Source organism: Odocoileus virginianus, chromosome 32 (genome assembly GCF_023699985.2).
Source record: "Odocoileus virginianus isolate 20LAN1187 ecotype Illinois chromosome 32, Ovbor_1.2, whole genome shotgun sequence".
Classification (NCBI taxonomy): Eukaryota; Metazoa; Chordata; class Mammalia; order Artiodactyla; family Cervidae; genus Odocoileus; species Odocoileus virginianus.
In genome coordinates, this window is record NC_069705.1 from 10,293,784 (window position 1) to 10,317,852 (window position 24,069).

Consider the following 24,069-nt stretch of genomic DNA (forward strand, 5'->3'; position numbering starts at 1 on the left):
CAATCACAGAGAACTAACCACTCTGGTCACATGGACTACAGCCTTATCTAACTCAATGAAACTATGAGCAATGCCGAGTAGGGCCACCCAAGACAGACGGGTCATGGTGGAGAGTTCTGGCAAAACGTGGTCCACTGGAGAAGGGAATGGCAACCACTTCAGTATTCGTACCTTTAGACCCCATGAACAGTATGAAAAGGCAAAAAGATGCATTGAAAGATGAACTCCCCAGGTCGGTAGGTGCCCAGTATGCTACTGGAGATCAGTGGGGAAATAACTCCAGAAAGAATGAAGAGATGGGGCCACAGCAAAAACAACACACAGTTGTGGGTGTGACTGGTGATGGAAGTAAAGTCCGATGCTGCAAAGAGCAACATTGCATAGGAACCTGGAATGTTAGTTTCATGAATCAAGGGAAACTGGAAGTGGTCAAACAGGAGATGGCAAAAGTGAACATCAACATTTTAGGAATCAGCGAACTAAAATGGACTGGAATGGGAGAATTTAACTCAGATGGCCATTATATCTACAACTGTGGGCAAGAATCCCTTAGAAGAAATGAAGTAGCCATCGTAGTCAACATAAGAGTTCAAAATGCAATACTTGGGTGCAATCTCAAAAACAACAGAATGATCTCTGTTTGTTTCCAAGGCAAACCATTCAATATCACAGTAATCCAAGTCTATGCCTTGACCAATAATGCTGAAGAAGCTGAAGTTGAACAGTTCTATGAAGACCTACAAGACCTTTTAGAACTAACACCCAAAAAAGATGTCCTTTTCATTATACAGGACTGGAATGCAAAAGTAGGAAGTCAAGAAATATCTGGAGTAACAGGCAAATTTTGCCTTGGAGTACAGAATGAAGCAGGGCAAAGGCTAATAGACTTTTGCCAAGAGAACACACCAATCATAGCAAACACCCTGTTCCAACAACACAAGAGAAGACTCTACACATGGACATCACCAGATGGTCAATACTGAAAATGGACTCACTATATTCTTTGCAGCCAAAGATGGAGAAACTCTATATAGTCAGCAAAAACAAGACCGGGAGCTGACTGTGGCTCAGATCATGAACTTCTTATTACTAAATTCAGACCTAAATTGAAGAAAATAGGGAAAACTACTAGACCATTCAGGTATGACTTAAATCAAATCCCTTACCATTACAGTGAAAGTGAGAAATAGATTCAAGGGATTAGATCTAATAGACAAACTGCCCAAAGAACTATGGACAGAGGTTCGTGACATTGTAGAGGAGGCAGGGATCAAGACCAACCCCAAGAAAAAGAAATGCAAAAAGGCAAAATGGCTGTCTGAGGAGACCTTACAAATAGCTGTTAAAAGAAGAGGAGTAAAAGGCAAAGAAGAAAAGGAAAGATATACCCATTTGAATGTAGAGTCCCAAAGAATAGCGAGAGAGAAGAATGTCTTTCTTAGTGATCAATGCAAAGAAACAGAGGAAAACAATAGAATGGGAAAGACTAGATATCTTTTCAAAAAAATTAGAGATACCAGGGGAACATTTCATGCAAAGATGGGCACAATAAAGGACAGAAATGCTATGGACCTAACAGAAGCAGAAGATATTAAGAAGAGGTGGCAACAATACACAGAAGAGCTATACAAAAAAGATCTCATGACCCAGATATCATGATGGTGTGATCACTCACCTAGAGCCAGACATCCTTGCATGAAAAGTCAAGTGGGCCTTTGGGAGCATCACCAGGAACAAAGCCAATGGAGGTGATGGAATTCCAGTTGGGCTATTTCAAATCCTAAAAGATGATGCTGTGAAAGTGTTGCACTCAATATGCCAGCAAATTTGGAAAACTCAGCAGTGGCCACAGGACTGGAAAAGGTCAGTTTTCATTCCAATCCCAAAGAAAGGCAATGCCAAAGACTGCTCCATTGACTGTACAATTGCACTCATTTTACACACTAGCAAAGTAATACTCAAACTTCTCCAAGCCAGGCTTCAACAGTACATGAACCATGAACTTTCAGATGTTCAAGCTGGATTTATTTATTTATTTATTCATTTTTCTCATTTATTTTTATTAGTTGGAGGCTAATTACTTTACAATATTGTAGTGGGTTTTGTCATACATTGACATGAATCAGCCATGGAGTTACATGTGTTCCCCATCCCGATCCCCCCTCCCACCTCCCTCTCTACCCGATCCCTCTGGGTCTTCCCAGTGCACCAGGTCTGAGCACTTGTCTCATGCATCCATCCTGGGCTGGTGATCTGTTTCACCCTAGATAATATACATGTTTCAATGCTGTTCTCTCGAAACATCCCACCCTCGCCTTCTCCCACAGAGTCCAAAAGTCTGTTCTGTACATCTGTGTCTCTTTTTCTGTTTTGCATATAGGGTTATCACTAACCATCTTTCTAAATTCCATATATATGTGTTAATATGCTGTAATGTTCTTTATCTTTCTGGCTTACTTCGCTCTGTATAATGGGCTCCAGTTTCATCCACCTTATTAGAACTGATTCAAATGAATTCTTTTTAATGGCTGAGTAATATTCCATGGTGTATATGTACCACAGCTTTCTTATCCATTCATCTGCTGATAGGCATCTAGGTTGCATCTATGTCCTGGCTATTATAAACAGTGCTGCGATGAACACTGGGGTGCACGTGTCTCTTTCAGGTCTGGTTTCCTCAGTGTGTATGCCCAGAAGTAGGATTGCTGGGTCATATGGCAGTTCTATTTCCAGTTTTTAAAGAAATCTCCACACTGTTCTCCATAGTAGCTATACTAGTTTGCATTCCCACCAACAGTGTAAGAGGGTTCCCTTTTCTCCACACCCTCTCCAGCATTTATTGCTTGTAGACTTTCGATAGCAGCCATCCTGACTGGCGTGTAATGGTACCTCATTGTGGTTTTGATTTGCATTTCTCTGATAATGAGTGATGTTGAGCATCTTTTCATGTGTTTGTTAGCCATCTGTATGTCTTCTTTGGAGAAATGTTTGTTTAGTTCTTTGGCCCATTTTTTGATTGGGTCATTTATTTTTCTGGAATTGAGCATCAGGAGTTGCTTGTATATTTTTGAGTTAATCCGTTGTCTGTTGCTTCATTTACTATTATTTTCTCCCAATCTGAGGCCTGTCTTTTCACCTTGCTTATAGTTTCCTTTGTTGTGCAAAAGCTTTTAAGTTTCATTAGGTCCCATTTGTTTATTTTTGCTTTTATTTCCAATATTCTGGGAGGTGGGTCATAGAGGATCCTGCTGTGATTTATGTCGGAGAGTGTTTTGCCTATGTTCTCCTCTATGAGTTTTATAGTTTCTGGTCTTACATTTAGATCTTTAATCCATTTTGAGTTTATTTTTGTGTATGGTGTTAGAAAGTGTTCTAGCTTCATTCTTTTACAAGTGGTTGACCAGTTTTTCCAGCACCACTTGTTAAAGAGGCTGTCTTTTTTCCATTGTATATCCTTGCCTCCTTTGTCGAAAATAAGGTGTCCATAGGTTTGTGGATTTATCTCTGGGCTTTCTATTCTGTTCCATTGATCTATATTTCTGTCTTTGTGCCAGTACCATACTGTCTTCATGACTGTGGCTTTGTAGTAGAGCCTGAAGTCCGGCAGGTTGATTCCTCCAGTTCCATTCTTCTTTCTCAAGGTTGCTTTGGCTATTCGAGGTTTTTTGTATTTCCATACAAATTGTGAAATTATTTGTTCTAGTTCTGTGAAAAATACTGTTGGTGGCTTAATAGGGATTGCATTGAATCTATAGGTTGCTTTGGGTAGTATAGCCATTTTGACAATATTGATTCTTCCAATCCATGAACACGGTATGTTTCTCCATCTGTTTGTGTCCTCTTTGATTTCTTTCATCAGTGTTTTATAGTTTTCTATGTATAGGTCTTTTGTTTCTTTAGGTAGATATACTCCTAAGTATTTTATTCTTTTTGTTGCAATGGTGAATGGTATTGTTTCCTTAATTTCTCTTTCTGTTTTCTCATTGTTAGTGTATAGGAATGCAAGGGATTTCTGTGTGTTAATTTTATATCCGCAACTTTACTATATTTGTTGATTAGCTCTAGTAATTTTCTGGTAGAGTCTTTAGGGTTTTCTATGTAGAGGATCATGTCATCTGCAAATAGCGAGAGTTTCACTTCTTTTCCTATCTGGATTCCTTTTACTTCTTTTTCTGCTCTGATTGCTGTGGCCAAAACTTCCGAAACTATGTTGAATAGTAGTGGTGAGAGTGGGCAGCCTTATCTTGTTCCTGATTTCAGGGGAAATGCTTTCAATTTTTCACCATTGAGGGTAATGCTTGCTGTGGGTTTGTCATATATAGCTTTTATTATGTTGGTGTGTTCCTTCTATTCTTGTCAAGCTGGATTTAGAAAGGCAGAGGAACCACAGATCAAATTGCCAACATCCACTGGATCATAGAAAAAGCAAGAGAATTCCAGAAAAACATCTATTTCTGCTTTATTGACTATGCCAAAGCCTTCAGCTGTGTGGATCACAATAAACTGTGGAAAATTCTGAAAGAGATGGGAATACCAGACCACCTGACCTGACTCTTGAGAAATCTGTATGCAGGTCAGGAAGCAACAGTTAGAACTGGACATGGAACAATAGACTAGTTTCAAATCGGGAAAGGAGTATGTTAAGGCTGTTATTGTCACCCTTCTTATTGAACTTATATGCAGAGTACATTATGAGATATGCTGGGCTGGATGAAGCACAAGCTGGAATCAAAATTGCCAGGAATAATATCAATAACCTCAGATATGCAGATGACACCACTCTAATGGTAAAAAGCAAAGAACTAAAGAGCCTCTTGATGAAAGTGAAAGAGGAGAGTGAAAAAGTTGGTTTAAAGCTCAACATTCAGAAAACTAAGATCATGGTATCTGATTCCAACACTTCATGGCAAATAGATGGAGAAACAATGGAAACAGTGAGTGTAAACTAGCAGTGAGTTTCTCATATATATGGCTTTTACTATGTTGTAAATTCCTTCTGTTCTTAATTTGTTGAAAGGATATATCATAAAGACGTTTTAAATTTGTCAAATATTTTTTCTATATCTACTGAGACAATCTTGTCATTTTCATTCTTCATCTGGTTAATGTGGTGGGTGTTATCACATTGATTAATTTTCATATGTTGAACCATCCTTGCACTCCCATGATATCACTTTGCCATGGTGCATAATCTTTTCCAAGTGCTGTTGAATTTGGTTTTGCTGGTATCTGCTGAGAATTCTTGCATCTATATTCATCACAGATACTAAATTGTAGTTTCCTTTTTCTGTGGAGTTCTTACCAATTTTAGTATCAGAGTAATGCTGGCCTCATAAAATGAGCTTGTGTTTTCACCTTTATATTTTTTGGAACAGTTTTAGAATACTGACTTATTTGTTTTGTTTTATTTTTTCCCATTTATTTTTCTTAGTTGGACTCTGTGGGAGAAGGCAAGGGTAGGATGTTTTGAGAGAACAGCATAGAATACTGACTTTAATTTCTATTTAAATGTTTGGTAGAATTCACTAGTAAAACCAATCTGTCCTGTGCTTTTCTTTGTTGTGAGGGTTTTAATTACTGGTTCACTCTCCTTACTAGGTTTTAATCTGCTCACTTTCTATTTCTTCATGATTTAATCTTGGCATGTTACACGTTTCCAGGAATGTATTTATTTCTTTTTGGTTTTTCAGTTTCTTACCATACAAATGTTCATAGTAATCTTTAAGGAACTATAAACCATAAAAATATTAATTCTGTAGTATTTGTAATGATACTATTTCTGGTTTTATTATATTAGTCTTCTCCCTATTTGTGCTAGTGAGCCTAGCTAAAGGTTTGTTAATTTCTTTCTTTTTTCAAAAAAAAAAACATGCTTATGTCTTGATTTTTAAAATTGCTTTTCTATTCTTCATTTTCTTCATATCTGCTCTAACCTTTATTATTTCCTTCCTCCCACTTAATTTGGGTTTAGTTTATTTTCTTCATTCCTTGATGGTTGTCAAGTTCAGTGGTTATTTGAGATCTTAAGACAGTAAAATGAATGAAAACTCCACGACTCTATCTTACTAACAATAATTTTTTTCTGTCATAAAAATATAACTATAAGCACATCTGACATCTTTACAACATCAGTCTTCTTTTCATGTGGCAGTAGAACATCATCAAGATATAAGTTCACCTTACCAAACCTCAAAAAAAAAAAAATTATGTGGTCATAAATGCTAGTGTGGGTACACAAAAATCACTCCTTTGGTGTGGGTCAGGGAGGGTTGAGACATCATGAAACCAAGTTTGATTATTCAGCATTATAAAATCATCTACAATGGGGACCATATAAGAATATTATGAACAAATGCTTGGTTTTAGATGAATGATTTTAAGTGCTACTTGTGCAATGATCGAAAGGTACAGTGCAGAACGGTTAATTCTGCTCTACTCACCTGACGCTGGGGAGGGACTTGCTGTCAGCGCTGCTTTCTTCTGACACAGATCTGTAACACCGATAATGTTTATATTTTAAAAGGAGGAGATTTTTAAAATCTTAATCAAGTGACTATTTGAATGAAGAATGTTCTTCAGAGAAATAGTGATTCACTAAATAAAATGTCTCCTTCCAAGGAAATAAAAGCAATAAAATAACAGCCATGTCAATATTAGGAGAAACGCCACCAGCCATCTTGCTATGTAGACCTAATCTTCTCATTCTCATTTCACATTTACTCAAATATTTATGGTATAAGCCCACATATTTGCAGGCAGGCCCCTTGATTCTATGGTAATCCTAACTCTCACCCAAGTTAAGCCAAAACCATAAAGTAGCAATCCAAAATTTCAGTTTATTTTCTATACATTTCTATAGATTTCTTTCATCCTCTCATAAACATACTCATCTTCTCTTTATATCAATTCCAAGAAAGTAAAACTAGAGATAAATACATCTGTGGGAAAATATAGTAAATTATGAATAAGGGGCTCAATAATGATGCTTTAATTGTTGTATAATGGATTACAGATAATATAATGTCATTTGTTAATTTGGAGTACCCAGGAGTTTATGATAAATTGGAAAGCTATTATCTCACATTTTATACAGTTACAGAGAAAAAATTTAAGAACATAAAGATTAAACCCTTTGCTCAAGATATCATTGTTATCAAGATATGCAATATTTAGGAGTTGAAGCCAGGTTTTCTAAGACTAAATATAATTTTCTCCCCATTTCATGACACTTCCTCCCGTCTAACCTGATTAACATGAACTATACATGTAATTTCTAGTTGACAAATGACTTGCCCAATCATCAGTATAAAGAAATAGGAAAATAAATATTATGCAGGCATATTCATAGATCTTATCTCTAGTGGAGTGGGGTATATTAATGAAGTTATTTACCACTGGTCTGAGGCTCTATATGTTAAAATTTCATTTTTAAATGCAGTGTTATTATTTATTCTCATGAAAAGAATTCTCTCATGTACAATATGACCATATAGACAGGAGTCTGTGGATTAAGAGCTTGCCTGGTGGCTCAGATGGTAAAGAGTCCACCTGCAATGCAGAAGAGGTGGGTAAGGAAGACACCCTGGAGAAGGAAATGACAACCCACTTCGGTATTCTTCCCTGGAGAATTCCATGGACAGAGGAGCCTATGGTGTACAGTCCACGGGGTCTCAAAGAGTCGGAAACAACTGAGCAGAAACTATCATAGTGGACTAAGAGGCTGAATAAATCTCCACCAGACCCTTGGCACCCATCCTCCTCAAGTAATACTGCTGGTAAAATGTAGTAAAACCAGAAAAAAGATGAAGGACACCAAGCCAATTTGAAATGTATCTGTGTTTCTCTCCTCATATCGCTTTACCTATAGTCTTAGTATATTCTAGATGAACCATGTATAAATACTTTTTTCTTGACTTATTTATTTGATAAGAATAAAACATATATACCTTTCACTTTCAAGTTCTCCTTTGTAGCACAGCGCTCTTATTTTATCCTGCTTTATTATAAGAGCGGCAGCAATGATGCACACAGGTATAGAAATGTAGAAAACTAGTTGAAGTCTGCGTTTTGGATGACCAAGAGATCTTTCCTTCAAAAAGCTTTTACCTCGAATGGAAAATATCATTTCAAACTATGTCAGAGATTTTATTGACCAAATAAAATGGTGCAAAGCTATTATTACCAACCATATTCCCAAACACTAAACAATTCATTCATATAGACTGTGAATACAATAAAATCCGAAAACCTAACTAATCTATTCAATGAGCTTTACTGATGGTTCTGTGTTTTCAAACTTCTACCATATGGTGATTTCCTTGATTGAAGGTGTTGTGCTTTCATGGACCACATATTTAACACCTGCAAGTATTTCTTCAATTCTGTTCTGACACAGGGTTTCTGAGGTTCAAACATATATATCACAAAGAGTATTGGGATTTTACCTGTATGTGAGAATTAAATCTGGGGTGTGTGGCATTTGGGCTTCTCTGGTGGCTCAGATGGTAGAGAATTTGCCTGCAGTGCAAGAGACCCGGGTTCAATCCTGGGTCGGGAAGATCCGCTGGAGAAGGGAATGACTACCAACTCCAGTATTCTTGCCTAGAGAATTTCATGGCCAGAGAAGCCTGGGGAGCTACACTCCATGGGGTCACAAAGAGTTGGACACAACTGAGCACCTAAAACTTTCACACTTTATGTGGCATTTAATTTTTTTTATATGACTAGAATTTTTTCTAAAAATTAAAAAGTAATACTCTAAATAACTTATTTAACTAAGTTCTTTAATCAAATACATCAAACATGTGGCAGTAGGAAATTGTTAAAAACAACTCTAGATTTTACAGAATGCGTGGCTAAATCTGCCTCTGACCCACTTCTGATTGACAAGTGCTAATATTTACATTTTCCTCATCTGTTCTTATAGATTCTCAGCTGACATCTGTATTCACCTTCCTGGAGTCCTAATGTATTGAGTCCTGCTTTCTTCATAATTTGTTGGCTTGCTTTCTTTCATTTGATATGAACTCTTCAGCAATGTGGGAGTCCTGGGTTCAATCCCTGGGTTGGGAAGATCCCCTGGAGAAGGGAACGGCTACCCATTCCAGAATTCTGGCCTGGAGAATTCCATGAACTAGGGTCCATGGGGTCACAAAGAGTCGGACACGACTAAGTGACTTTCACTTCACTTCACTTCCTGCTCTATCACTTCTTAGCCACATGGAGGAGCTGACAGTCAGAAGAGCAACTCGCCAGCTACAGTGTGGATGATCGCTGAGGCTCAAAATTCTTCTCTTAGGATAGCCCCAATTCTTCTCCTTTTTTCCCATGGTTTTTAAAGAGAGTTCAAGGTAGGAGCAACATTTTCTTTTTCAATCAGCTCTGTGCGTGTGCCTGGGGTTCCCAGTATCTTCAAGATAAAGATTACATGATATTTGTAACTAGACAAATGAATCAGATGAAGAGATCAGCATCTCTAGTTATATCCGGCAGATTGATTCTCAACCTCATGTATAGCCTTCTGGGTAATCATGGAGATCAGGTGGCCATTTTGAAAGTGAATGTAAGATAGGAAAGTGGTCTTGAAACTCTAAGCAGGATTTCCCCAGACCAGAAAAAAAAAAAAAAAAAAAGGTCCTTCTTTCCCTTTTACTGTCTAGTTTTAACGAGCACTGTGTACTGATACCTGCCAACAAAGACTATTGTCTATAAATTCTTCTTTCAGTTTGGGATCTTTGTTTAATTAATTACTCTAAGTGTCCAGTTCCCATGAGTTAAACTAGTCCCCAACAATATGCCTCAAGGATTCTACCTCCTTTCAAAGATGGCTCAGGACATCCAGTCATATAACTATTCAGTTCATTTCAGTTCAGTCGCTCAATCATGTCTGATTCTGCAACGCCCCTGCGGCACGCCAGGACTCCCTGTCCATCACCAACTCCCGGAATTTACTCAAACTCATGTCCATCGACTCGGTGATGCCATCCAGCCATCCCATCCTCTGTTGGCCCCTTCTCCTCCTGCCCCCAATCCCCCCACAGCATCAGGGTATTTTCCAATGAGTCAGCTCTTCACATCAGGTGGCCAAAGTACTGGAGTTTCACCTTCAGCATCAGTCCTTCCAATGAACACCCAGGACTGATCCTTTAGGATAGACTGGTTGGATCTCCTTGCAGTCCAAGGGATTCTCAACAGTCTTCTCCAACACCACAGTTCAAAAGCATCAATTCTTCAGCACTCAGCTTTCTTCACAGTCCAACTCTCACATCCATACATGACCACTGGAAAAACCATAGCATTGACTAGATGGACCTTTGTTGGCAATGCAATGTCTCTGCTTTTTAATATGCTGTCTAGGTTGGTCATCACTTTCCTTCCAAGGAGTAAGCATCTTTTACTTTCATGGCTACAGTCACCATCTGCAGTGATTTTGGTGCCCCCAAAAATAGAAGTCTGACACTGTTTCCACTGTTTCCCCATCCATTTGCCATGAAGTGATGGGACCAGATGCCATGATCTTAGTTTTCTGAATGCTAAGCTTTAAGCCAACTTTTTCACTCTCCTCTTTCACTTTCATCAAGAGGCTTTTCAATTCCTCTTCACTTTCTGCCATAAGGGTGGTGTCATCTGCATATCTGAGGTTATTAATATTTCTCCCGGCAATCTTGATTCCAGTTTGTGCTTCTTCCAGCCCAGCGTTTCTCATGATGTAATCTGCATATAAGTTAAAGAAGCAGGGTGACAATATACAGCCTTGATGTACTCCTTTTCCTATTTGGAACCAGTCTGTTGTTCCATGTCCAGTTCTAACTGTTGCTTCCTGACCTGCATACAAATTTCTCAGGAGGCAGGTCAGGTGGTCTGGTATTCCCATCTCTTTCAAAATTTTCCACAGTTTATTGTGATCCACACAGTCGAAGGCTTTGGCATAGTCAATAAAACAGAAATAGATGTTTTTCAGGAACTCTCTTGCTTTTTTGATGATCCAGCAGATATTGGCAATTTGATCTCTGGTTCCTCTGCCTTTTCTAAAACCAGCTTGAACATTTGGAAGTTCTCGGTTCACATATTGCTGAAGTCTGGCTTGGAGAATTTTGAGCATTACTTTACTAGCGTGTGAGATGAGTGCAATTGTGTGATAGTTTGAGCATTCTTTGGCATTGCCTTTCTTAGGGATTGGAATGAAAACTGACTTCTTCCAGTCCTGTGGCCACTGCTGAGTTTTCCAAATTTGCTGGCGTATTGAGTGCAGCACTTTGAGAGCATCATCTTTCAGGATTTGAAATAGCTCAACTGGAATACCATCACATCCACTAGCTTTGTTTGTAGTGATGCTTTCTAAGGCCCACTTGACTTCACATTTCAGGATGTCTGGCTCTAGGTCCTCCCTTTTATTTTCCCCAAATATCTCAGTCTTTATGACTCAAGGGTTTAATTGTCATATCAAACGCCCCAAAACACAGATGTGACCCTAGCAGACTTCATGAGTAAATATCAGGTATATAGAGCAGCAACTCCCAAAACTTTCCCCCTTCTCCTCCAACTCCACACTACATTCAGATGGACGACAGCAAAACAAGATGAGAAGTTCTGTGTAGACACAAGATTGATCACAAATAGTAATTTCAGTTTTTCACTGTTAACTACACAGTTACATGATTCCCTAGTTTCTCCAGCCAGCTATTCTACCATTAGTAAATTCCAGGTTTACTTAGAATAATCGATGTATTCTCAAAAGTGTGTGTGCTCTGTTCCTCTCATGTCCAACTCTTTTGCAAGCCTGCCGGGCTCTCCTGTCCATGGAATTCTCCAAGCAAGAATAATGGAGTGGGTTGCCATGCCCTCCTCCAGAGGATCTTCCCATCCCAGGGATCGAATCCACTTCACTGGGCCACAATGAGCTCAGATCTTGCTCAAGTAATATTTTAGGTGTTTCTGTGGGGTGTTTTCAAATGAAATTAATATTTAAATCAATGTGTGTATGTGTGTTTTAGTTGCTCAGTTGTGTCTGATTCTTTGTGACCCCATGGACCGTAGCCCACCAGGCTCCTCTATCCATGGGATTTCTCAAGCAAGAATATTGGAGTGAGCTCCCATTCCCTTCTCTAGGGGATCTTCCCTACCCAGGGATCAAACCCAGGTCTCCTGCATTGCAGACAGATTCTTTATCATCTGAGCTACCCAGGAAGCCCAACATTTATATCAGTAGGCTGAGTAAGGCAGTAGCTTTCTTTAATGCAGGTGGACCTCAATCCTGGAGATCTTAGTTAAACAAAAACACCGACCCTCCAGTGAAGATTCTTCCTGCTTGATAATCATTAGAGTAAAATGTGAGCAGAGGAGACAAAGTGAAGAAGTTAGTGCTAACCAGAGAGGTGCCAGAATTTAAAGATTTGTAGAATTCTCAGTCTATGAATTTTGCAAAAAAAAAAAAAGGAGGGGGGGTGGAACATGTTCCCAAAATGTGGGTAGAAAAATCATCTGATAAATATACTGTGCACGTGAACCATCTCAGGAGAAGGCAGGAATAAGGATGAGATGATATCAGCAGAAACACTGCCAGGTCAGACCAAAGGGAACAGCATAGGGCCATAGAACCAACTGGCTGTCAATATGCTTTATCCTTCAAGAAAAGAGAAGAATGCAGATGGTGACTCAGAGATCATCAAGGCTTCCTCTCCCATCACGGGGCCAGGAGCTGTCTCTTCCTCAGTTTTGACCAGCCAAGCTCCGTTGCCCAGTGGCTCAGGGACAGTTTACTCCAAAGAGCTGTATGGACGGAACCTCTGTCCCAAGCTGAAGAGGTAGGGTAGAAGCTACTGCAGCTCCCACCCCAAAAGCTCTGGAGGACAGAACATCAAAACTAAGAGGGTTATTCTCCAACCTTAACATCAAATGTAATTTGCCTTGCTAAGTTTTATTTGTATTTCATGAGACCTGTCACCATTCTCTCCTTTCCAATTTCTTCCTTTAGGAACAAGAATGTCTATTGTATGCTTGTCTATCCACAGCTGTTTTTTTTGTTTTTTTTCTTGATGGTCCAAATCTCACACCTGTACATGACTATTGGAAAAACCATAACTTTGACTAGATGGACCTCTGTCAGCAAAGCAATGTCTCTGCTTTGTAATACACTGTCTACGTTTGTCATAGCTTTCCTCCCAAGGAACAAACGTCTTTTAATCTCATGACTGCAGTTACAATCTGCAGTGATTCTGGAGCCAAGAAAATAAAATCTGTCACTGGTAACACTTTTTTCCTTTTATTTGCCATGAAGTGATTGGACTGAATGCCATGATCTTAGTTTTTTGAATATTGAGTTTCAAGCCAGCATTGTCACTCTCCTCCTTCACCCTCATCAAGAGGCTCTTTGGTTTCTCTTCACTTTCTATGATCAGACTGGTATCATCTGCATATCTGAGGTGGTTGATATTTCTCTTGGCAATCTTGATTCCAACTAGTGATTCCTTCCATCTAGGATTTCGCATGATATACTCTGCATAGAAATTAAATAAGCAGGGTGATAATATACAGCCTTGTTGTCTGCCTTTCACAGTTTGAACCAATCTGTTGTTCCATGTCTAGTTCTAACTGTTGTTTCTTGACACATATGCAGGTTTCTCAGGAGGCAGGTAAGTTAGTTTAGTACTTCCATCTCTTTAAGAATTTTCCACAGTTTGTTGTGATCCACACAGTCAAAGGCTTTAGTGTAGTCAGTGAAGCAGAAGTAGATGCATTCCTGGAACTTTGCTGCTTTCTCCATGATTCGACGAATGTTGACAATTTGATCTCTGGTTCTTCTGCCTCTTAGAAACCCAGCTTGCACATCTGGAATTTTCTCAGTTCACATATGGCTGAATCCTAGCTTGAAGAATTTTGAACATAAACTTACTACTTACTACCACTTGAAATGAGCATGATGGTATGATAGTTTAAGCTCTTAGGAGGTCATTGCTTTTCCACTGAGACCTGTTGTGCACAAGAACCTGTGTGTGCCCTCTAGAGTGGAGGTTCTGTTTTCCCCAGTCCTATGGAATTACTGCAATCAAATCCCACTGGCCTTTAAAGCCAGATGCTCAGGGAATTCCTACCGAAGACAGACCCATAAGCTGGGGACCCCCATGTAGGTGCTCATGACTTTCACTTCTGTGTATAAGTTCTGTGATATAATTATTTTCCAGGTTGTGGGTCACTCACCCAGTGGGTATGGGATTTGATTTTATCGCTATTGCACCCCTCCTACTGTCTCATTGTGGCTTTTGCTTTGTACTTGGATGTAGGGTATCTATTTGTATGTTCCAAATCTATTGTATGTTTTCAATGGCTGTTCAGCAGTTAGTTGTGATTTTGGTGTTTTTGCAAGAGCAAAATGACTTTCAACCAAGTCATTTTGTCTCTGCCTCCTTTCTCTTTTTCCTTTGTGCTTAATCTTATTTCACTTGCTCATAGAGTGCTGAGGGCAGAGGTCTTACACCCTACACTTCAGACCTAATGTGAAATTGCTTTGCTGACATCTCTGCTGAGTGTGCAGAAGCATTGAATAATACAGCATTGCTTATTTAAAGGATGCTAACAGAGCATACCTTAAAAGTTCCCCATACAAGAAAAAAAAAAAAAAAAACTATAATAAATATGCTGACAGGTGTTAGCTAGACCTACTGTAGTGATGACCCACACCGTTTTACAATGTATAAAATATCAAATCATTATATTGTACCCCCTGAAACTACTGTAATGCTACACATCACTTATATCTTAATAAAAAAATATTTTGAATTGGGTATGGTGGAGATGGAGCTGAAAAAACACATATGGAGATGAAATCTCAAATGTCTGGGTTGAGACAAGCAAGTATCTAAATCAATTACACATTTTTGTTTCCTAAATTAAAAAAAAAAAAAATTGTTCCCTAAAGATGGCAGTGTTCAGGTAAAAATAACTACTGCTGAAGTAGTTCTGGGCACACTACAAGGACAAACACGTTTTATCTGTTCATTCAGTTTCTTGATTGCTCTACAAAACAGTGAAGTTACATTTCCAAATTCATAGATTGTAACTGAAATGACTGGTGAGAGGGAAAAGTGGAAGTTCTGATAACATCTGTTGACCCCTTACAGTGAGGCAATGACTCTGTCACGTTCTAGAAAGTAAATGTGACTAGTGAGAGGGAAAAGTGGAGTTCTGATAACATCTGTTGACCCCTTACAGTGAGGCAATGACTCTGTCACGTTCTAGAAAGTAAATGTGGTAACACACATCACCCCAGCTTCCAGAAGAGAATTTCAAATAAGCTTCTGAGTTTCTATGAAAATTTTAATAAAACCATATAAAATGAGATTTTTGCTATCCTGATCAAACACAAAGTAGTCTTTGCTCATCTATATGCATATTTAGCAGACAGAGCAAATGTGAATCTTTGCAAGCTCTATTCAGTCTATAAATTTCTTACTGAAGAAAAAGATCTCATGTGCCAAATGTCCTGTCCACCTGTTACACAACACTGAAAGGGGTGTGATTAGTTTTTCTATGATATAAAGGTTTTCAAAATGAAAATTTCAATCACTTTTAGTTTCCTCAAAATGTGCAGAAGCATGTAACAAGAATTTTTTTTTTTTTAACTTCACACCATGGAAAGACATTGCTTCCTTAAACAAGTGTACAAGATGGTTGTACTCTTTGCTGGCCATAGAAGATATGTTGAAATATTTGCAGTGCAGTGTGTGCGTGTTCAATCATGGCCAACTCTTTGCGACCCCATGGACGGTAGCCCACCAGGCTCCTCTGACCATGGAATTCCTCAGGCAAGAATATTGAAGTGGGTCGCCATTTCCTCCTCAGGGTATCTTCTTGACCCAGGGGTCAAATCAGGGTCCCTTGCATTGGCAAGCAGATTCTTTTACCATCAAACCACCTGGGAAGCCCAAGATAAAATACTTACCTGATGTAAAATCTTATTTTTTAAAAGGCTGGACAAGAAGAAAATACTTCTCTAATGTTGAAATTCATGGCGGATGAGCATAGAGAAAAGAAAGTTCACAGTGAAATGGAAATTTATATGCTGCTTTTCCAAAGCAATCTGATGATCTGTGAAGAGGCCTTCAGAATTCCAGAAGAGGATGTACTGACTACACCTTGGTAGTTTTATGATTTGCATAGGTTGTGACAGCAATTCATACACTGAAAAAAAGTGTACTCATACTTTTGGAAATAAAGACTGCTTCGGAACTCAAAAAATGTAACCAGCAATGGGTGAGCAAGTTAGGAAGGACTTCCTCAGTTCCTTTATTAAAACGGTAATTTATATGGAATTCAAATTAGATTTCACCAACTAAGATTACTTCTATGCTTTAAGCCACGTTCCCTGAAAAAGAAATATTTAACATCCAGTGTGCTTTGGAGTACATAAAAATGATGGGCATTTGAGACATGGATAGCCTATGTGATGAATTTAAACATTTTTGGAGAGCTGCAAAATATTAATAGTTTTTCCAAGCCTGAAAACCTGCTTTATCTAGTAAAGAGAACCCTTCGTATCCTATGTTCAACTGCTTTTGTCAAGATACTTAGCATAATGCCATTACAATGAACTGATACCACAATTCAGTAAATGTGGGCTTGTTAAAACAAAGCGTCAGGTCAAAATGAATCTTACATTTGATTCTATTCCACGTTGCTACCACTTAAAAGAAGGATATCTTAAAGGCTGCAGTTCAGAAAAGTATAACTGGAGAATGAAACAAAAAATATGTCTGACTGTATTATGGCACTGAAAGAAGCACGTCAATGTTATTTTCATTAAATATGAGGGTATCTTTAATTATTCCTGTTATATTTTTATTCTTTCCGTTATCTTTCCTGTTATATCTTTATTCTTTCTTTGTAAAAATCTTACATTTATGTATTTTAAGAAAAAAGAAGATAGCCAGGCAAAACTTAAATATCTAGTACAGGGTTTTTAAAAAGAGGTAAAGTAGATTGCTGTATTAGAGAATACATTATATTCTCATTAGAAAGTATAGTTTTTGTTCATATATTATTACTTTTAATTGATTTTTCTATAAACTACTATTGATAAGCACTGTTAATTAGTTCTATTGCTGTTTCACTTAAATAATAGCAATTTATGTAACAACCTGGAGAAGGAAATGGCAACCCACTCCGGTACTCTAGCCTGGAAAATCCCATGGATGGAGAAGCCTGGTAGGCTACAGTCCATGGGGTCACAAAGAGTCAGACATGACCTAGCGACTTCATTTCACTTATACAACAAAAGTACACAATACAGAATAATATAAAATTTAAAATAAATACCTATTTGTCTACATATTTATGTGAAAATAATAATATATATAGTTGTTTGTTACATGTTAAATGATTATATTTCCTTTTTTTGGTCTACACACAGTCTGATATATCTGTATTTTAATTGTCTAAAAAGTTACTCCCCTACGTATGTCTTCCCTTGGTATTCAAGCTGCATATAAGCCTGCCCAGGAGTTCATCATTTATTTGACCCAAAAGGAAAAGGTGTAAAGGTGAACAGACATCCTTTTCTGAAATCAGGAATATCCTCCAGTTGTTCGCAGTCTCATCCAGACCTACTTGACCTCAAAACAATACTCAAGAACCCTAGGGATGGGGATATTCTCAAGGTAAAATTTTAAACTTTAGGTTAGAGCCCCTACAATGCAAGAGAAAGGAGTGGCCTGAAAGATGACAATGATGACTAACACCATTTTAAACCAAGCATATGTGAGACAATCCAAAGTGAACAATCTAAATTAACTGATCAAATTAGGTACACTGTAATTTCTACTTTTCAAATTTCCTACCACTAGGTACAATTTTTGTTAGTAAACAATATCAACATCGATACAGAAGTACAAACTTAAACTGTCTTCGTTTTTTAAAATCTTATGAGTAAAATAAAACCATATTTGTTGACATTAGTTGCTTTGCAATGTGGCTTGGAACCTAAACTTCATTTTCCTACACACTGCCTTAGATTAACAAAGTTTTAAAGACACTAACCAGTTTTGTGCGTGTGTCCATCATTGATACTTCCAAATTCTCCCGGAAGTGGCTTGCAGTTAGGAGGTACAAACCCTGGCAAACAATGGCAACGGTTAAAATTGTTGCATATCTGGAATAATTAGAAAACAGAACAATTTTTATGTACAAAATTGGTTTTCCATAGAGACCAATGAATATTCTATACTTATTGAACAGATAATTTATTCCAGAGAATTTATCTTAAATGGATAAATTCAACAAATTGTCACAAATTTTCCCTTGAAATTTCCTATACTGTAGAAAGTACACCTGGCTTCTGTCGCCAAATCATTTTTAAAAATTCTTTCAACTCTCCCCACAACCAGACCAAGATATTTCAACAGTAACATGTCACTAATTATCGTTTACTTCCTAACTTCACAGAAAAGTCAGGACACTAAATTAATGAACAAGACACTTCTAATGACCTTATTTACCAGTTCCTGCCTTTTCTCTGTAAAAATAAGATCATTTTGGCTAAATGGTACACACAGTACCTATAGCATATCCACCCCACATATTTACCAATCATTTTATATTTCCAGAATCATCTTAAATGTTTCTAAATCTTCTCTAATAAACAGTTTGGCAAGATTTCTCAAGAAAGTAAGATTGAAGCTGTACATTATAGACTGCTAAATCACACCAAGCAGCATGAAAATGATAAAAAATTACTCAAAAGATTTCTTTAAATCTCCAAACTTCTGACTGAATTGTTCAAAGCATGTTACTTAACATGAAAACTGAAATTACTTACTCCTTTTGAAGCACAATGTCTAGCATTATCGCATCTGGTTTTATCCATGAGGTATTTAACCTCTACACAGGAAAAGTTCACACAATACTAAAACAAAGCAAAGAAATTGAAAAACAAATTCAGTCAAACCATCAAATTAGACTGTGTGTACAGATACTATATGAGAAAAAATTCAAGGATTCATATTACCAAGAATTGGCATAAAAATTCAAAACATAAAGTTATAATTGTGACAGCATTGAAATAAATGTGAAATAAGCTATGTGCCTTCATACTGTAAAAATATAGTCATGTAAGAAGCTGAAAGTTTTATTTTCTTGCCCTCTAGCACCAGAAGTCCTCTTAGAAACAAAAATATCCAGAAAAATAGTTTGGTTAGTCTTTTGAGTTCAATCATTATGTGAGGAGCATTTAAAAAATGCCCAGCGCTGGGCTGCATCTGACACCATTATGTCAAGAGCTCTGCAGGCAGAGTGCAGACGATCACCATGAGCAGTTAGGCTGAGAAATTTCGCATGGGAGGTTGATATAATGAAATCACGTGTATGAGGAGCGATTGAGGCGTGTTACTATTCCATGTGGGGAAAAAAGGAGGAGAAAAGCAAGGATAACAGGAAATTGTATGCGGTAATAGAATGATGAGACACTCTCATGAGAGAGATGGCTAAATGACCTTCTAAGAAAAGGAATGTTTAATGAGTAAGTTTCAGTTCAGTTCAGTTCAGCTCAGTCACTCAGTCGTGTCCGACTCTTTGCAATCCCATGAACTTCAGCATGCCAGGCCTCCCTGTCCAACATCAGCTCCTGGAGTTCACCCAAACCCATGTCCATCGAGTCGATGATGTCATCCAACCATCTCATCCTCTGTCGTCCCCTTCTCCTCCTGCCCTCAATCTTTCCCAGCATCAGGGTCTTTTCAAATGAGTCAGCTCTTCACATCAGGTGGCCAAAGTATTGGAGTTTCAGCTTCAGCATCAGTCCTTTCAATGAACAACCAGGGCTAATCTCCTTTAGGATGGACTGGTTGGATCTCCTTTCAGTCCAAGGGACTCTCAGGAGTCTTCTCCAACACCACAGTTCAAAAGTATCAACTCTTCGGCACTCAGCTTTTTTCATAGTCCAACTCTCACATCCATACATGACCACTGGAAAAACCATAGCCTTGACTAGACAGACCTCTGTTGGCAATGTAATGTCTCTGCTTTTTAATATGCTATCTAGGTTGGTCATAACTTTCCTTCCAAGGAGTAAGCGGCTTTTAATTTCATGGCTGCAGTCACCATCTGCAGTGATTTTGGAGCCCCAAAATATAAAGTCAGCCACTGTTTCCCCATCTATTTGCCATGAAGTGATGGGACTGGATGCCATGATCTTAGTTCTCTGAATGTTGAGCTTTAAGCCAACTTTTTCACTCTCCTCTTTCACTTTCATCAAGAGCCTTTTTAGTTCCTCTTCACTTTCTTCCATAAGGGTGGTATCATCTGCATATCTGAGGTTACTGACATTTCTCCTGGCAATCTTGATTCCAGTTTGTGCTTCATCCAGCCCAGCATTTCTCATGATGTACTCTGCATATAAGTTAAATAAGCAGGGTGACAATATACAGCCTTGACGTACTCCTTTTCCTATTTGGTACCAGTCTGTTGTTCCGTGTCCAGTTCTAACTGATGCTTCCTGACCTGCATACAAATTTCTCAAGAGGCAGGTCAGGTGGTCTGGTATTCCCATCTCTTTCAGAATTTTCCACAGTTTACTGTGATCTACATGGTCAATGACTTTGGCAAAGTCAATAAAACAGAAATAGATGTTTTTCTAGAGCTCTCTTGCTTTTTCTATGATTCAACGGATGTTGGCAATTTGATGTCTGATTCCCTTGCCTTTTCTCAATCCAGCTTGAACACGTGGAAGTTCATGGTTCATGTATTATTGAAGCCTAGCTTGGGGAATTCTGAGCATTGCTTTAGCATTTACTAGTGTGTGAGTGAGTTGTGCAGTAGTTTGAACATTCTTTGACATTGCCTTTCTTTGGGATTGGAATGAAAACTGACCTCTTCCAGTCCTGTGGCCACTGCTGAGTTTTCCAAATTTGCTGGCATATTGAGTGCAACACTTTTACAGCGTCATCTTTTAGGATTTGAAATAGCTCAACTGGAATTCCATCACATCCACTGGCTTTGTTCATAGTGATGCTTCCTAAGGCCCACTTGACTTTGCATTCCAGGATGTCTGGCTCTAGGTGAGTGATCACACTATCGTGATTATCTGGGTCATGAAGAGGTTTTCTTTATAGTTCTTCTGTGTATTCTTGCCACCTCTTTTTAATATTTTCTGCTTCTGTTAGGTCCATACCATTTCTGTCCTTTATTCTGCCCATCTTTGCATGAAATGTTCCCTTGGTATCTCTAATTTTCATGAAGAGATCTCAAGTCTTTCCCATTCTATTATTTTCCTCTGTTTCTTTGCATTGATCACTGAGGAAGGCTTTCTTATCTCTCCTTGCTATTCTTTGGAACTCTGTGTTCAAATGGTTATATCTTTCCTTTTCTCCTTTGCTTTTCACTTCTCTTCTTTTCATAGCTATTTGTAAGGACTCCTCAGACAGCCAATTTGCTTTTTTGCATTTCTTTTTCACAGAGATGGTCTTGATCCCTGTCTCCTGGACAATGTCATGAACCTCCATCCATAGTTCATCAGTCATTCTGTCTATCACCTCTAGTCCCTTAAATCTATTTCTCACTTCACTGTATAATAGTAAGGGATTTGATTTAGGTCATACCTGAATGTTCTAGTGGTTTTCCCTACTTTCTTCAGTTTAAGTCTGAATGTGCCAATAAGGAGTTCATGACCCGAGCCACAGTCAGCTCTTCACAGACACCTCTTCAATGGTTATCATCAAAAAGTTTACAAATAACAAATGCTGGAGAGGGTGTGGAGAAAAAGAATATATAGTGCACTGTATGTGGGAATGTAAGTCAATATAGCCACTGTGGAAAACAGCATAGCAATTCATCAAAAAATAAAAATAGAATTATGATGTGATTCATCGATTCCACTCCTAATTCCTAAATATATATCAAAAGAAAATGAAAACACTGCTTTAAAAAGCTATATGCACCCCAGTGTTCAAAGCAGCATCATTTATAACATCCAAGATATGGAAGCAACCTAAGTGTCCATCAATATATTAATGGATAAAGAAGATGTGTGATATATATATACAATAGATTATTACTCAGCCATAAGCACGAATGAAATGTTGCCTTTTATGAGAACAAAAGGACTTTTAGGGTATCATGCTTAATGAAATAAGTCATAAAGAAAAAGACAAATACTATATATTATCACATCAATGGAATATAAAATATAAAAAAAAATGAACATAACAAAACTGAAATAGGTATAGGAAACAAACTAGTGGTTACCTGTGGTATAGGGAAGTAATGAGAAGCAAGAGAAGCGCAGGGGATTAAGAATATATAAAAAATAAATCAGCTACAAAGATATATTTATAATAACTTTAAAGGGAGTATAATCTGTAGAAATGATGGATCACTCCGTTGTATACCTGAAGTCTTTATAATATCATAAATCAACCATACTGCCATAAAAAGAAAAAGTATATAGATTCCTGAGCCCTCGATATGATGGAACATAACTTACTACTATTTAAACCTGGTACATACATAGTGAATTTTTAAAATAAAGTACACTAAAGAAAGGGGGGGAAAGAATAATTTTACAATGAAAAATCTGATAAACATCACCTCAGCCAGGTAATCAAGGTTAACATCGATACACACATATAATTGATATAATGAAGGTGCACTTTACCTGTGCAATTTTCTTTCCAAGAACATATAAACCGAGTCTAATCCCAAGAAAAACATTATGCAAATCCAAATTGAGGGACATTTTACAGAATATCTACCAGTTCTACTCCAAAGTGTCAAGATCATCAAAAACAAGAAAATTTTGGGAAGGTGTCAAGAGGAGCCTAAGGGCACATTCAATAAATGTTCTGGTATTCTGAGTGGAATACTGCAAAAGGACACAAAGGCTAAGAAAATCTGAATGAATTCAGACTAAAAATGGTATTCAGGTAAAAATCATATATTAATATTGGTTCACTGATTATAACAAATGTACCATACTACTGTTAGATGTTAATACTAGGGGAAACTGGCGTGCTGCTTAGGGATGTGGGATGTTCTATATGGGCAAGAGGGAATTCAGGCGGTGATAAGTGTGGTCTAAAACCTAATGTGGCAATGGTTGTGCAACCGCAAAAATTAATTAAAAGCAATGAACTGTGCTGATCTGATAAACTCCCCAGGTCCATAGGTGCCCAATATGCTACTGGAGACCAGTGGAGAAATAACTCCAAAAAGAATGAAGAGACGGAACCAAAGCAAAAACAACACCCAGTTGTGGATGTGACTGCTGATGGTAATAAAGTCTGATGCTGTAAACAATATTGCATAGGAAACTGGAATGTTAGGTCCATGAATCAGGATAAATTGGAAGTGGTCAAACAGGAGACGGTAAGAGTGAACATTGACATTTTAGGAATCAGTTAACTAAAATGGGCTGGAATGGGTGAATTTAACTCAGATGACCATTATATCTATTACTGTGGGCAAGAATCCCTTAGAAGAAATGAAGAGGCCATCATAGCCAACAAAAGTCCAAAATGCAGTACTTGGATGCAATCTCAAAAATGACAGAATGATCTCTCTTTGTTTCCAAGGCAAACCACTAAATATCACAGTACTCCAAGTCTATGCCCCAACCAGGAATGCTAAAGAAGCTGAAGTTGAACGGCTCTATGAAGACCTATAAGATCTTCTAGAACTAACACCCAAAAAAGATGTCCTTTTCATTATACAGGACTGGAATGCAAAAGTAGGCAGTCAAGAGATATATGGAGTAACAGGTAAATTTGGCCTTGGAGTACAAAATGAAGCAGGACAAAGGCTAACAAGAGTTTTGCTAAGAGAACGCACTGTCATAGCAAACACCCTGTTCCAACAACACAAGAGAAGACTCTACACATGGACATCACCAGATGGTTAATACCAAAATCAGACTGATTATATTATTTGCAGCCAAAGATGGAGAAGCTCTACACAGTCAGCAAAATCAAGACTGGGAGCTGACTGTGGCTCAAATCATGAACTCCTTATTGCCAAATTCAAACTTAAAAGAGAGTAGGGGAAACCACTAGACCATTCAGGTATGACTTAAATCAAATCCCTTAAAAT

General features: G+C 38.0%; 1 protein-coding gene and 1 long non-coding RNA gene across 6 annotated transcripts in view; one reads left to right on the plus strand and one right to left on the minus strand.

Annotated features, from left to right (window-relative positions):
* LOC139032573 (uncharacterized) overlaps nt 1-24,069 on the plus strand; it is a 178,355-nt gene that overhangs the window by 20,039 nt on the left and 134,247 nt on the right. The window lies entirely within an intron of this gene.
* LOC110126549 (disintegrin and metalloproteinase domain-containing protein 5-like) overlaps nt 1-24,069 on the minus strand; it is a 122,124-nt gene that overhangs the window by 17,299 nt on the left and 80,756 nt on the right. For 2 of the 5 annotated variants that reach the window (XM_020876255.2, XM_070459857.1), the window contains 4 exons: nt 18,809-18,895; nt 18,031-18,142; nt 7,947-8,106; nt 6,441-6,491 (listed from right to left, as the gene is read on the minus strand). In XM_020876255.2, coding sequence (XP_020731914.2) covers nt 6,441-6,491; nt 7,947-8,106; nt 18,031-18,142; nt 18,809-18,895 — 410 coding nt within the window. Of the gene's footprint in view, nt 1-6,440; nt 6,492-7,946; nt 8,107-18,030; nt 18,143-18,808; nt 18,896-24,069 lie in introns of those variants that run through there. The other 3 variants (XM_020876257.2, XM_020876256.2, XM_020876258.2) reach the window with 3 other exon arrangements.